The sequence below is a fragment of the Ptiloglossa arizonensis genome, chromosome 12, assembly GCF_051014685.1.
Source record: "Ptiloglossa arizonensis isolate GNS036 chromosome 12, iyPtiAriz1_principal, whole genome shotgun sequence".
In the NCBI taxonomy this organism is placed as follows: Eukaryota; Metazoa; Arthropoda; class Insecta; order Hymenoptera; family Colletidae; genus Ptiloglossa; species Ptiloglossa arizonensis.
Window position 1 is genome coordinate 8,217,763 of NC_135059.1, and position 14,773 is coordinate 8,232,535.

General features: G+C 37.8%; 1 protein-coding gene across 5 annotated transcripts; it reads right to left on the reverse strand.

Moving 5' to 3' along the window:
* Positions 1-14,261, reverse strand: LOC143153283 (uncharacterized). 5 transcript variants are annotated; one of them, XM_076324294.1, is made up of 8 exons: positions 14,234-14,261; positions 13,474-13,917; positions 12,853-13,009; positions 12,009-12,434; positions 1,096-1,253; positions 563-766; positions 394-490; positions 1-321 (listed from the first exon to the last, which is right to left on the reverse strand). In XM_076324294.1, exons 2-4 carry the CDS (start codon positions 13,632-13,634, stop codon positions 12,291-12,293), a joined length of 462 nt encoding a protein of 153 aa, XP_076180409.1. In that variant the 5' UTR covers positions 13,635-13,917; positions 14,234-14,261; the 3' UTR covers positions 1-321; positions 394-490; positions 563-766; positions 1,096-1,253; positions 12,009-12,290. The 5 variants fall into 4 exon arrangements, with proteins under 5 accessions (XP_076180414.1, XP_076180409.1, XP_076180413.1 ...); XM_076324299.1 differs by having other exon boundaries at positions 12,853-12,999; XM_076324295.1 differs by lacking the exon at positions 394-490.
* Between the last annotated feature and the right edge of the window lie 512 nt (positions 14,262-14,773).

Here is a 14,773-nt window from a genome sequence, read left to right on the forward strand (position 1 = left end):
CTCTGGTACTACCTTCATTCAAGTCTGTTCTTATCGATTTTTCTTGTAGATGATTTTCTATACTATGAAAAATCTGTCATGTAAACTTTCGATGAGAATATCTACCGATGCATATTCATCGAAAAAATCGAAAAAGATCCCCACTGGTATGTCGGGGCTAAAGATCCCCAGGGACAACTTATGGGTATCTTTTCGGTATCGTGTAGCGTATTAAGGACCTGGGCATATCAAGGGGGTAGGTGCTGAGGGTCCTCGTGTCAAAACAAACCATGTGTTGATTTGTATCCTCGAGGGTATCATCTTTCGTACCCTTTCAACGTGCTGCAACATGCACAAGTAAATATTCGGTTTAAACGTTAGACTTATTGTTAAATTCTGTATACACAGTCTTACCCTGTGAGAGTACGGACTAGAGCAAAGTGCAGCGATGTCGTCCAGGTACTGTCATTCCTGGACTATGGATTGCTTTGGTGAGTCGCAAAGGCAAGTGCTACAACATGTAAAGGTAAATATTCGGTTTAAACGTTAGACTTATTGTTAGATTCTATATACACAGTCTTACCCTGTGAGAGTACGGACTAGAGCAAAGTTCAGCGATGTGGTCCAGGTACTGTCATTCCTGGACTATGGATTGCTTTGGTGAATCGCAAGGGCAAGGTTCGGTTGATGTCATCTGGTGATAGATAATCTTTGAACTTGAGTCTTTTGATGCTTCACACGTACTCCATTAACCGGAATTCTTTCCATACGGAATCCGTTTTTCTCACTGGAAGGAATACCAGTGCTACAGCTAGTTATTGTCTTCGTTTCATCGAAACCAGAAACAAGACTGTGGAAAAAAAAACTAGTCTCCGCACAAACGACGAGTTTACTTTTCCCAAACCGTAGAACAAACGGATTCGCGGCGCGAAAGGCGCCGTTCCTCATCGGCGTATTTGACCAATAAATAATTTAGCAAACAAATTGATCCCCAGGGACTATAAACAGATACTTAGGGGCACGCGGCTCTCACCGGGCAACAGCCAGGGAATCTACCGACCTATCGTCTATATCGACGATCCAACGATCGAACTGGACAATAAATGATCGACTTACGTGAGACCCCTACTGTGAGAACCGAAGTGGGGCCTGCGGCGTGAAATCTCTATTATCGAGGGGTTGGAACGGTACCCCGTTGTTCCGTGGTTCTTGTACGTGTATCTGAACGAAACTGGTGCTGACAGGGTCCACCCTTCTGGCTCTCCTCGCCCCCACTGAAATAATGTAATCGCGAATTAAATGTTTGCTCGGATATCCGCGATCCCTTCGTCGGTGTTCCTTCCGCGAAATCGAGTAAACGATTCCCTCGATTCATTGTTCAACATCTTCGAGAGTCCGCCATTGCACGTGGGACTCGATGACGGTTTGACGGACGAGAGGGAAAAAACGAGATCCATTTCTCGCGTTTTCTCGTTTCACAGCAGGTTTGATTTGCAACAATCGAGATCACGGAACTTATCGAATTGTAACAATTGTTTAAAATTTAATTTATATCCGTGAGGTAGTATTAGAAATTTAGGCTACCAATTACGAACAGGGAATGTCTAATTTGTACCGAAACAAAATGTTGGATATCGTTATTAAACAATATGACAGTAATAGGAAGGACGGAGAGTTTGAAGTTTCGAATGGTGGAAGACCTGATAGTTCTAACAAGATTCTAAGATTCCAAGATTGATGATTTTATGACCCGTTAACATCGTATGTAACGAGTAAAAATGTTTAATTACTCGTACGATACGTAATTTTTATCTAGGGTACTTCTTTTACACTATTCTTGTTGTCGATGTATACATCTACGCATTTTACATACAGTTTCGAGATTATTTGCGCATTAATTTAATTAAAAATTTTGTACTTGTTGCTTTTGGATCTGTTTTTCGACTCGTTGATTCGATTGTAATTTGAGAAAAGTTACCAAACACCTCTCCCACCAAAATTGTCATTAGAATCCCTTTAAGTGTTGCGGACCAATTCTAGATGAAATATGCGAAGCGATGCAATTGACGTTCACTGCCACAAACTGTGTGCAACGACGCGAGACTGAATTGCGGCCAATCGACGGTCTGACGTTGAAAAGAGTCCTGGGTGAAGAGAGAAAGTGGCCCCGAACAAAGAGAGCACCAGGGGTCACGGGGGATGAATAACACGAGGAAAGAGAAGAAAAATGAACGGGGGAGGAAGACGGATGAAAAAACGAAGCAAAAGGAAAAGTAAGGAAGCGTAATCCCAAGGATCTAAAAAGAGCAATGATAATGTAAAAGAGGTCTTAGACAATTCTTGGAAACGTCGTTAAATTTCTCTTACAGATCCATTTACAATGATTAGCAATAGACCATCGTTTCAATTATTTCAAGCATGGTAGTAATCTCAATGAGAGACAAATTACTTGTAAATAAAAATTTTAACGAAGATTGGCATTTGTCCGTATTGCAACAATGTTATCGAGTTACATAATTTTGAATATTTATTCACAATTTTGGCGTTTACCCCTGTGTCAGAATATTTAAAACATAAGAACTAAAACGTACACCCTATCCTTTAGGTAGTGTATATAAATACCTATGTATACAGTATGTTTTTACAGTGATTAAATTATTATGTACACCTTGAGAGTACTCCTTGTTTGAAGTTTTGTCAACAAATGTTCCTAAAACGATATTTTGTTTTTTTTTTTTAAACGTATCATTATATTTATGGTAACATCTTATAATTATTTTAAAGCTTTTACAATAAAACACAATATATATATACATATACGAATATTTGATCACACCGTTCTTTGCATTCATATGCAATAAACATCAATTAATTTAGAAAATTACATCCATACGACATTACGGAAACATAAGAAACCTCAATTCAAAGTGTACATAATAATTCGATCGCCCACTATATACGCCAGTATCCCCGAAGAAATTTCAATTATTTACTACCAACGTCACGTCATAAGGCACGCGAGCCTTTACTCAAGTTTCGTTCAAGCAACGAAGTAAATTCGATTAAATCTTTTTGTTTCGGTTCGTCGCCTGGGACAAGAGAGAGAAAGAGAGAGAAAGTTTCGAGCGACTCTTCCGGATGAAAAAGCTGAAAGACAGACCAGAGAGTTCAAAGGGAAGACTTCTGCGCCGCCTACTCCCCTCCCCTCCCCCTCTCCCTGCTTTCTGGCACTTACGAGTGCCCCGAAGTCGTCCCATCGGCGTCCACGTGCCGACGCGTGCCGGGCCCCTTTTGTCACGGGCTCTCGGTCTCTCATCCCCACCAGAAAGAGGGGAGAGGGCCCGACGGGATTCAACGCGCCGGGACACGTGTACCAAATAGGCTTGGTGACCCAAAGCCTGTTTGCCTCGGTCGTAGACCACCATCGTGACGGTCAGGGGGCACGGTTGGAGTGTGCGGTTCTCGAGTCGTGCTCGGATTGGAGGGATCAAAGACACGACAGAAATTAAACGGTTAACGATCGAGGTACAGGTAAATTATGCCACACGACGAATTCCAAGATTGAATAGAAAATAGCTGGCTATATTCTCTCTATTAAGAAATCAGCTATGGAAATAACAAAAATGGATAATCTTTACTTTGAAATGAAGATTATTATTTTACAGAATAATTCGAAACGACAAAATTCTTTGGAAAGTAAATCACTTGGAAGTAATTAATTTGTGACATAAGTTTACTTGAGAATTAATTCTGAAGACTTGTTTGACAAATCAATTATTTCCAAGTGATTTCCTTTCCAAGTAATTTTGTCATTTTAAATTATTGTGTAAAATAAGAAATAGTAGCTTCCTTCTTATATAGTAAGCACAATAGTGGTAGGAAATGAAAAGTTTAGTAGGAACTATATTTTGAAGTCTTCTCCTGTAAGAGTTTCTTTCACTCCAGATTAATTGGTTACGCTTCTCTTCAGTTTCCAAGAGTACGAATACGTTCTCTCTTTTCGCACATAATATTAACAAGAGTTGAAAATCTCTAGAGTAAACGAGTCTTTCTTTACTGTTACAACTGTAAACTATATTTCGATATAAGTTCTCCCTTGTAAGAGTTCCCTTGATCCCAGGTGATACCGTGGACACGTTTCACTTTTGAAAAGTATCACGATCCCAGTCCAATTAATGTTCTCTCTCGCGTATTTTTCGGCCGCTGAAAATTTCACCTTTCGTGCGATCGTCGCCCGGTATGAAGCTGTCGAGCGGAAACGTCGATTCCTCGGTGAACATTATCGGTGTTCACCTTCGGCGATGGAGAGCGATTGATTGGCACGGTAGTAGGTATAGGGTTCGTTGCGACAGAGTGTTGCGAAAAAAGGAGGAGAGCTGACTGGGGTGTCGGGAAAGACAGACGTGAAAGGCAGAAGTGCGCGTCAGCGAAGAAACGAAAATCGGAAACAGAAGCGGAGGTACTGTTCGGATTAATTAAGCTTCGGTATACGGTTCTGTTCGCGTGCTGCGCGCGGCACAACGCTGAGCGGGAAAAAAGAGGAGAGTATAAATTTCACCGGTGAAAAGCAAATTTCTGGCGTGGACAGAGGAAGGAGAGTAAAAGGAAAAAGTGGTGGAAAATAACGCGCAGAGATCCTCGTTCGAAGAAGTACAGCGAATAATTTTACCGACCGTTTGTGCCACTAACGATCGTCTTTGTTTTTCGCGCGTTGAATATTACGAACGAGTCAACGCGTTCGTACAGCCTTGTTCTCAACCCTTATTTCTATAACCAGGTACCTGGGTATTTATTTGTACAATTCTTCGAATAATTGATCGCATTCTGGTAAAAATATCGTAAAATCGTTTCGGATCTCTTCGTACGTTTTTACGTGGATGGATGTTTCCTAAAGATAAATTTATGCTAAGGATTTTAAGTGACCAGTGTTCGAACTTATTGTACGTTCACTGTTCAAAACTTGTGTTTCTAATAGTTAATATATACGCGAATTTTAATTCCGTCTGATTTTTACAATGCAACCTAATCAGGAACGAACAACAACCTGCTCCGTAAAAATCCTTACTCGATCCAGAACTTAACTGAATTTGTCGCGTCAAGGATCCTGGAGTAGCTCGATACGCGCTAGTCTCGACGATCGAGTAAACGCAGCGATGCAAAACGGGGGTGTGAACGATCCGAAAAATAAAAAAAAAAGGGGGGGGGGACACCAGATACGTGCAATTGTCACGGAAAATTAGCCGTGCAAATGCACGGTGCACGCTGCTTAACGCCGTCGATATAAACATACACGTCGGAATTAATGATACACCGTTTAGTTACGCGTCAGTTGATTTTCCCAGGGCACCGCTTTTGTGCTTAATAAGCAGGCAGGGGATGCTTTCGACGGGGCACCGTGACCCGCCCGGTCCGACGCACTCTTCAATATGTCACTGTGGCTAATTTTAGGGGCAAACTATCGACCACCGGCGACAAAGTCGATCCCTTTCAACCAGTTCACGACCCGTGAGCATTTCCGATCGCTTCGATCTGCAGCCCAAATCTCGACGGTGGCCTTTCGAGAACCCCCAAAGAGGGGGCTTCCATATGCAATTTTCTATGCAATTTACCCGGGAAATCCCATGTTCGCGAAGACAAGCTTAAAACGTATCATACTCGAACCTTTGCATGTACAATTTGGGTAATTTCATAATGGTAAGAATTTTCTATTGTTTTTTTTTTTTTTTTGGTAGATTGAAATAGGTAAGGTGCCCGTATGTAAAAGAAAAATAACTAGATAGAAAAATGGTAAGAATTTTTTGTTCTTTTTTTTTGGTCGATTGAAATAAATAGGTAAATAATTTTTGAGCATCGTGAAAAGATTTCGAGAAAATAAATGTTAGTTTATGGGGTAACGGAATTGAAACGAATGGTGATCTTTATAAATACTTTTCCTGGGACCATAAGTCTTAATTAATCAATTTTCAAGCTATTCGTAATAGAATTTTCTGTACACGGTATAGAAACTGATAATCTGTTAAATGTCCCTGTACTGACGTAAATAGTTTTCAATCGTGAAAGATTTTTTTGAAAAGAAACAATCGAAAGTGTATATATAATACTTCAGATTTCATCTTTTACACTCACTGTGGACGAAAATTTGTACGTATCCAAATGTGTAGGAGTCGGAACGCGTACGGAGATTATGTTACTCCACGTTTCTGATGGAAAATTTTGTTAAAGGGCGCTTTGAAACGGAATTTGCATTTGGAGCGGAGCAATCATTTTCCTGGCGATGGAACGAGAATAGCGAATAACGATTACACGTCCAAATGCGAACGAGTCGATACGTTACATAATTGTCAGGCCAGTTAATTACCTCGCTCCATTGTTGCAGTCTTGTCTCGGGGGGAGGAGATAATAAATGACAAAAGATGAAATCGATTAATGAGAATGAAAATATTTCATCTAACAATTCCCATCTCCTGTCTTCTCTGATTTTAACGGTAGTATCCAACATGTGAACACTAATTTTAATAATTTAATTCTTATATCGTACCGAAAACAAAATATTAAAGTATCATTGGATGCACCACTGTGAGTCAGTGATGCAGTTCGTAACTAAAGGTTAGATGGGTTAAATGTACACCATGGGCCAAAATTCGTGGTACAAACGGGGTCAGGGAGATTCTATGGTTCGAAATAGAACGAAAATGTACAGTAATAAAAATGAATCGGAATTTTCGTTTTCGAGAAAAATACATTTGAAAATCAATCTAGCACCGATTCCACTATAGACGTTCTACCTTTTCGGTACTATAAGCGTTTAATACACGTTTAATAATTGGTACGCATGTGCACTGTGAAAGCGTATACATGTTTATTAAATTGGGCACTACGAGCGCTGTGAACGTGTTTATAGAAAGTAAAATATTCAACGTTGAGACCTGCTACAAACTCGTGAAAAGTATGCAACATTGAAGGAGTGAAACATCTTTTTCATACTTTAATAGGTAAGCGTCTGTTTCAAATTACTACATTTTCAAAAACAAAATTCTTTAATTTGTATAGATATTCCAGAATAATTTTGTTTTTAGTGAAATGTATTTTATAGAATTTTGGTAAATTAAACTTCATCGTGTTTATGATGAACAGTCTGTCAGTTCAACAGTCTAGTAAGATTATTCCTAAAATCTAATATCATGTCATATAAGATCACGTGCTGTCATATATAATGTAATAACAAATGACATCGTTGTTAGATGTACGAGTACATAGGTATTTACATATACATTTATATCGTGTTGAGGCTTTAACAACTAGTCAGTAATACATCGTTTTCAGCGTAGTGTGAAAGTGTGACTGGGTGAAAGATACAGAAAATATCGCAGCGTAAATAAGTTCTTTGTTTTTTAGTTGACGTGAAATAAAATTCTGGCACGACGCGAAATAGTGGCATTCTTTCGCATGTGACGGTACACGTAATACCGTGAAGAGCGTGGCGCATAATTTGTTTCAAACGGATTTGAAACAATGGAAATGCGTTGGCTCACACATCTCGACTGAAATCACACGCTATTGTGTGATCTCACTTGACGTGATATTATTAGGTTGTTCGGAATGTCATTTCGTTTTCCAAAATGGAGAATATATAATTTAATAAAATTATGTTTATACACTCTAAAAAAATCGTGTTTCATTTTCACCAAAAAACAACGATATGACTTCCCGAATAACCAACAATGTTTTTCTACCTCGACCGCCTTACCGCCATCGTAGAAACATTACACGATCGACACGTGATCGTCATCTAATCGGGAAATCATTTTTGCCAGGAATGTCGCTGCTGTCGAAACAATGCGAAAGAGTCTCAATGATGTGTCATTACGAATAAGTAGACGTATCCACAATTAAACTAGAAAAAAGGTTCCCTCTATTTTAGGCCATTTTCATTTCGAAACTGAAACATAATATGAGGAATGAAGAAACTTGTGATTCTATTCGAAAAATTCACGGTGACCATGGTTCGTTTTGAAAACTATTCTGTAAATTATTATTATCGTCATTTGTTGTACATTCGATACCGAGCAATTTTTTTGGAAACTGTTTTTCGTCGGACAAAAGATGACGCAGAGCCTTTATAGTTGCTCACAGTGGTCAAAAGATAACGCAGAGCCTCTATAGTTGCTCACAGTGGTCAAAAGATGACGCAGAGCCTCTATAATTGCTCACAGTGGTCAAAAGATGACGTAGAGCCTCTATAGTTGCTCACAGTGGTCAAAAGATGACGCAGAGCCTCTATAGTGGTGCAAAGTGGCTCAAAGTTGGTACAATCTTGTTCGAGAACACGGACCGACTCATCCCCACTCCGTGTCCTCGTCATCATCGAACTTTTTCCTCGTAAGACACTATCGTTCCCTCGCGATGACGCTCGTGCACGAAACGAGCTCGAGATCAATACCGTCTCTGTGCTTCGAGAGAGATCTCTCTGTTGGCTCTGGTGATGTGTGCAATTAATTACGGAAGATGATCGGTAATTAACAGTAACCAGGACCGGAATAACGTTCATACGGCACGCTTGATACGGAATATACGAGGCGGCGCGGCTGCGGCTGACTCTTTATGGTAGGGTATGCTCGTGACGTGAATTATTAGCCCTTCGGCCCTCGGTAGAGCCCACAAGGGTGGGGGTGGGGGAAGGGGGTAGGTTCGTGCACGGGCGTGGCCTGACGAGGTGGCAGGCGTGGCCCGGACACGCCATCCCTCGAAAAACCACTCGCCACCCTCTTCGCCGTGGATACACGGAGAATTGATTCCGGACGGATTCCATTTCTTATGCGCGAACGGAGACAGCTTTTCTTTCGGGAGGAACTGGTGTCCCGGGAATGATCGACACGTCGCACAACGACGTCCCGATCGAAAAATTTAATAAACTTCCGCTCAAAAAAGCAACATTTTCGCATCGATATTTTTCCAGCGTTGTTTAAATACAATGATCTATCCTAATAGGAGAGCCCCAGCTTGTTTCGGTAATGTTTTGTCTTGAGTAGTGACGTACAGCGACAAGATTCAAGTAAGAAAAAGAAATGAGAAAAAGGAAGAAGAAAAGGAAGAAAATTTTCAAAAATCTTTACGATTGGTAAGGTATACATTTTGTATCGCAAGTAGTCCGAGATTCACACTTTTCTCTAGATGATTATATATGAATCATTTTCTACTTCGTCCTACTTTAGAAATTATTATTGTTCAAAACTCTCATCATGCATATATGTACGCGTTCATTCTCAGAAGTATGCAACTTTCTAAAAAATTCTTTTTGGAACACTTGAGATGTTTATATTACATCGCAGATAATAATTCGTACAGTTTCCCTCCGATAAGCTGCATCTTCTCAAGATCAAAACTTCTAAACGCCCAAAATTATTTTCTCGAGATCGAAAATTCTAAAACTCCAAAACTATCTTTCTAAGATTGAAAATTCTGAAATCTCAAAACTATTTTCTTAAGATCAAAAATTCTGAAAACTTAAAATTATTTTCTCGAGATCGAAAATTCTAAACACCCAAAATTATTTTCTCGAGATCGAAAATTCTAAAACTCCAAAACTATCTTTCTAAGATTGAAAATTCTGAAATCTCAAAACTATTTTCTTAAGATCAAAAATTCTGAAAACTTAAAATTATTTTCTCGAGATCGAAAATTCTAAACACCCAAAATTATTTTCATGAGATCGAAAATTCTAAACACCCAAAATTATTTTCTCGAGATCGAAAATTCTAAAACTCCAAAACTATCTTTCTAAGATTGAAAATTCTGAAATCTCAAAACTATTTTCTTAAGATCAAAAATTCTGAAAACTTAAAATTATTTTCTCGAGATCGAAAATTCTAAACACCCAAAATTATTTTCTCGAGATCGAAAATTCTAAACACCCAAAATTATTTTCTCGAGATCGAAAATTCTAAAACTCCAAAACTATCTTTCTAAGATTGAAAATTCTGAAATCTCAAAACTATTTTCTTAAAATCAAAAATTCTGAAAACTTAAAAGTATTTTCTCGAGATCGAAAATTCTGAACACCTAAAATTATTTTCTCAAGATTGAAAATTCTGAAATCTCAAAATTATTTTCTCCCGATCAAAGAAACGCAATCTCCGTCCTCGTTGAGTTAGACTAGGAGACTGGGTATTCGAAGATGGTTTCCACCATCTTCTCGCGGGTAGTGCAAGTTATACGAGCGTATAAAGAGCGACCAGATGCTGGTGGAGGGAAACAGACGCGGAAAGGGATGGAACGAGCTGGAGAGGAGAGAGGAGAGCCTTCGCCATCCTCCCGGAGCTCCGTGCTCGCGTTTGTACAGTGGTAATGGGCTGTCAGGAGCAGACGTTCGCTGCTCGTGCCTTATATACCAACACCATTACGCTCCTCTTGGGTCGGTTCCTATCAGCTTGCTCGTATTATCAACCCCTCTGATTGCGTTCTCCGCGTCTCTCCGTTCGTTCCACTCCTTCGTGCTTACCCTCCGTTTCCTTCGATAACGTCTTCCAGTGGACCCATCAATGGTGTAACCACCTAACTGCGCACAACCCCGTAAAGGAACGATTTCGGTACAGCGAATCGCTGAGACGCGGTGTACCTAGCTATTGGCAGTGTTGTTATTGCTATTCTACACTTCCTTTTCTAAGTTTTTGTACGAACTGTAATCGAGAAAAATTTCGTATTGTAATTGAGAAAAATTTTGTATTCTAATTGAGAAAAATTTCGTATTGTAATCGAGAAAAATTTCGTATTGTAATCGAGAAAAATTTTGTATTCTAATTGAGAAAAATTTCGTATCGTAATCGAGAAAAATTTCGTATTGTAATCGGATATCAAAATAATGGACAACGGTATTGCGTATTCGTTGTTTTTACAAAATGTAGAAGATCTTTTAAATAATATTGGAAAATTTTAATTAAATACTTTCTTCGATAAAAAAAGAATTATACGAGATCGTATTCATTGTATACTCAAATCGTATATTTTTCCTCGGAAACTATTGCGTTTCTGTTAATGTGATAAATATGTTAGTGCAGAAATTAAAAATTAAAAAAAGAATCAACGATGTGCCGTGTGCCACGTGAACGTTGATTAAAAGTGTCAAATAATATTTCATTTGTGAGTATTTAAATGATTATTGTGCTGCGGCCTATTGAACGTTCAATTCCAAAAGAACGAAGAGAAATATCTACTTAATTTTTACACGTATAATTAATATAAAAAAAAGTATCGTGCGTTTTTTTTATCATTTTGAATATTACATTTATAATATTTCAATTTCTTAAAATTCTTTCGATGCAATTCAACGCTGCTGAAACGTGCTTTCAAAACAAATTACGTAGTGCAAAAGATTAATTAACCGAGTACAGTGTTACTGTATTTAGTACAGTTATGCTCCGACGGAAAGATAAATAACGCTTAGCATATTTGCGTACGTGCACCACTAATATCAGACCATACATATTTTTGAGAGATGTTTGCATCTATTACAGAATATTTTTAATTTCCATTTACTCTGAAAAATCGTTCTATTTGCTGAATTTCGATCATAAAGTAAATTTTATTTAATTTTTCTTTCGTAACTCGTTCCAAAAATAAACGAAACAAATAATAAAAACATAAACAAATGCTAGATATATTTTTCTAATCATTTTTAAAATAGTTCTCAATCGATGTATTAATACGTTATTTACACCCCATTTCAATGTACAGTTTAAAGATAATAGGAAGCAAAGGAAATTAAAACGCACGATATTTTCCAGAACACCCTAATATAACAAAACTATTTTGCTTCGACTTTGGAGAAGTTAACTTCTTGAGAAACGAGTTTGTTGCAGCAAAGTGTTAAAGAACAATTCTAATATAAAGTTACAAATGCTACAAATCAATATCCCCAAAAACAAAATGTGCTTATTATATTAATAAGAATTGAAAATATTGTTACATATTTGCTTCGTTTTTTTGTCTTATACACATACAAGATCTCTTAATTGATGAAAAAAGTGTCTCACCTTTGGAGTCCATTTCACGAACTCGTGAAATGTGCATTTCATCCAAAATGGATCAATACTCCAGCACTTTGCAAAAGTAGGGTATTCCCGATACATTTCGTGCAAACTCTATCTGCTCTATTGATTCGATTCATTTTACGTAATGTCTATCGACCCTGCTCTCCATTAGTCTTCTTGGTTGCCTTGTTCTGCGAAGAAGAAAAACCCTCCCTTCCAGACTGCAACCAATGCCACATGTTCACCAGCCACCCACCCCCAGCATATCTTTTCCTCCCGGAGTGATCAATACTGTGGAAGGTCTTCTGCACAGGACAGGTACGTGGCTGGTCCAGATTTCAACGTGAGGATAACAGCGGCAACAAAAGTAAAATGAGCAGCATAGTTCGCAAGAATTCGTGTCCTTGAAAACGTTGTCTCACTTTTTACCTGCAACCAACAAAAATTAGTATCCGATCCGAAGTCTAAATTTTCGAGAAGATCCATTCTGAAGAACAAACTTTCGAACAGTAATGTATAAATTCGTAAAAATTCGATGAAAAATTGAATAGATATCTTGAATAGTTATTGTAAATCTTACGGAGCAAGTCATCGCTTCCATTGCCTTCACTCGAGCAAGTGAACGAGTTTGGGCAACGAATACAGAAAGATCGTGCTGAAAATCTTGAACTAGAAAGAGTAATTAGTAGTTATTGATTGCTACGAGTTAGTATTTTTTTGTTCCTTCTCATTTTATTTTTTCATGAAAGAAACTCGACTTTTTATTGTTTAAAAAATTATCAGAAAGAATATAGTATTCGTCAGTATTGAAAAATTTACCGGAAGAATAAACAAACATGCGACTCACCGATCGTAGAATACAATCAAATAAATAACAGCGATAGACGTCGACGTTATCGACGTTGTCGATTCGTGTAGGAGTCGTGAATGTTCCAGTCAGATGTCGCGGAGATGATTTGGGTCCATGGTTGCAATGACGAAATGTGGAGAATCTCTGCAAAAAACTACGAAATATGATAATCTGTTTTTAAAGTTACAGAATAGTTTCAATCTTACTAGAAAAGTATACATTCGCGAAACTAATGGAAATTTTCGATAGTTCTGAAACTATAATATATAAAATGTTTACATCGCGAAATTAATAACAATCTGTTTTCAAAGTTACATCATGAAAACAGATTGATTTCGATTTGAACAGAACAGTGTGGCGACACCTCTCATACTCGCCATCAGAGGGAAACCTGACCATTTTCCACAAGTTTCCGTACCACCTTCGATCGGTATATATATTGTATATAATCCTTTACCGATCTTCCAATATTTTGACATATAAGATAGAGCCTGTTAGAATGTCCCACTGATGACAACAGTATATGCATTTATATTCTCGAGACTAACGGAAACTATAGAAGAACCACGGAACTATATTGCATGCACATATGTACGAATAAAGTTCATAAGTACTTACATTTTTTGCTCATAAAGCATCGCCCAATACTCCCTCTTCAGTGATGCATTGACTCTAACTCTAATACCGGTGACGAGTATTTTAAAAATTGAAACAAAAAAGAGGAAAAAAAAACAAACTATCAACGCGACCGAGAATCGTGATCGACGGACAAGAATCATTCTCCAGAGAGAATTTAAAATGCACCATAAACACTGAATCTACATTGCGCGTGCTCAAAACCTCCATGAAACTTTACTTGGGACAACTGTGTCCCGAAAAAATTTACAACTATCTACGTAAGAAACACTGACTCTACTGGCCACATTGCGCGCAGCCATTAAAATTTCTTTTAAAATTCGAAGATTCTACCAATAATCCGTTAATCATTTGATTTGATCGTAGAATATCATGGCGTCATAGCGCCACTGCTACGACGCATGCGCTACAGTTACAATTGGCGCTCTGTAACAGAGAGATTAATAAATTTAAAAACACTTATTGAAAAAAATATAGTCGTATACAATTAAGTAATAAGTTAATTCGTAACATCTTAATCAAAATTGTAATTTATTACAGAGAAACGAATCATATACGTATCAATTGATACGGTAAGGAATGGGAAACAAGCGCGAAAATGAACGAAATTTCTTCGTCATGTTGTTTGAATTTATAATCAATAGAATATTAGTATTAGACAAAGAAATGGTACAAAATAAACGAAAGTAATAATAATGATTGAAAGCGATTATATAGATATCAACATGTAAGGTACACGCACCTCGATGCTTGCAGATCTATCGATACATGTCACCTCTTCGACATCCACGGGAGGAAAGAGGACCTTGCGCAGTAAGTTGTTGAGTCCCTAACAACGCAGTGGGCGGGAAAAGATCCAATCACCCAATCAAATACGTAGTTCGATTTATATTGGGTATTACACGTTTGGCGGGTAGAGCACCTTAATTTGAAGAGTTATAAAATGTAAACTCAGAAATATCAAGCAACGTTTGAATTCACATTGACATATTGCCAGTTTCTTTTCTAGTGACATTTATTCTATACAGTGATAGATACAAATGATCTACAAAGACAGTTGAAATATAAGATAGCTGTATAATTGATGTGTTAAATATATTTCTCATATTAAGTTGAATAACATAAAACATCTTTTTAATGTAATATAAAAATTCATGATAAGTTATGAAATTTTTCCATTGTTACTGATTTTATAGCATGGATTGATTCATCCTTAACGTCTAAAGTACTTCGATTACTTTTTTCTTTATGTAAAAAAGCGATTTAAAACTGCTACAATGTA

Excerpts from the sequence above, each read along its gene's own strand:
- LOC143153283 (XM_076324295.1), bottom strand. The coding sequence starts at position 13,634 with ATGATTCTTGTCCGTCGATCACGATTCTCGGTCGCGTTGATAGTTTGT. Across the intron at positions 13,010-13,473 it reads ATGCTTTATGAGCAAAAAAT|TTTTTTGCAGAGATTCTCCA; the intron begins GTAAGTACTTAT and ends CATATTTCGTAG. Across the intron at positions 12,435-12,852 it reads TTGATTGTATTCTACGATCG|GTAAAAAGTGAGACAACGTT; the intron begins GTGAGTCGCATG and ends TGTTGGTTGCAG.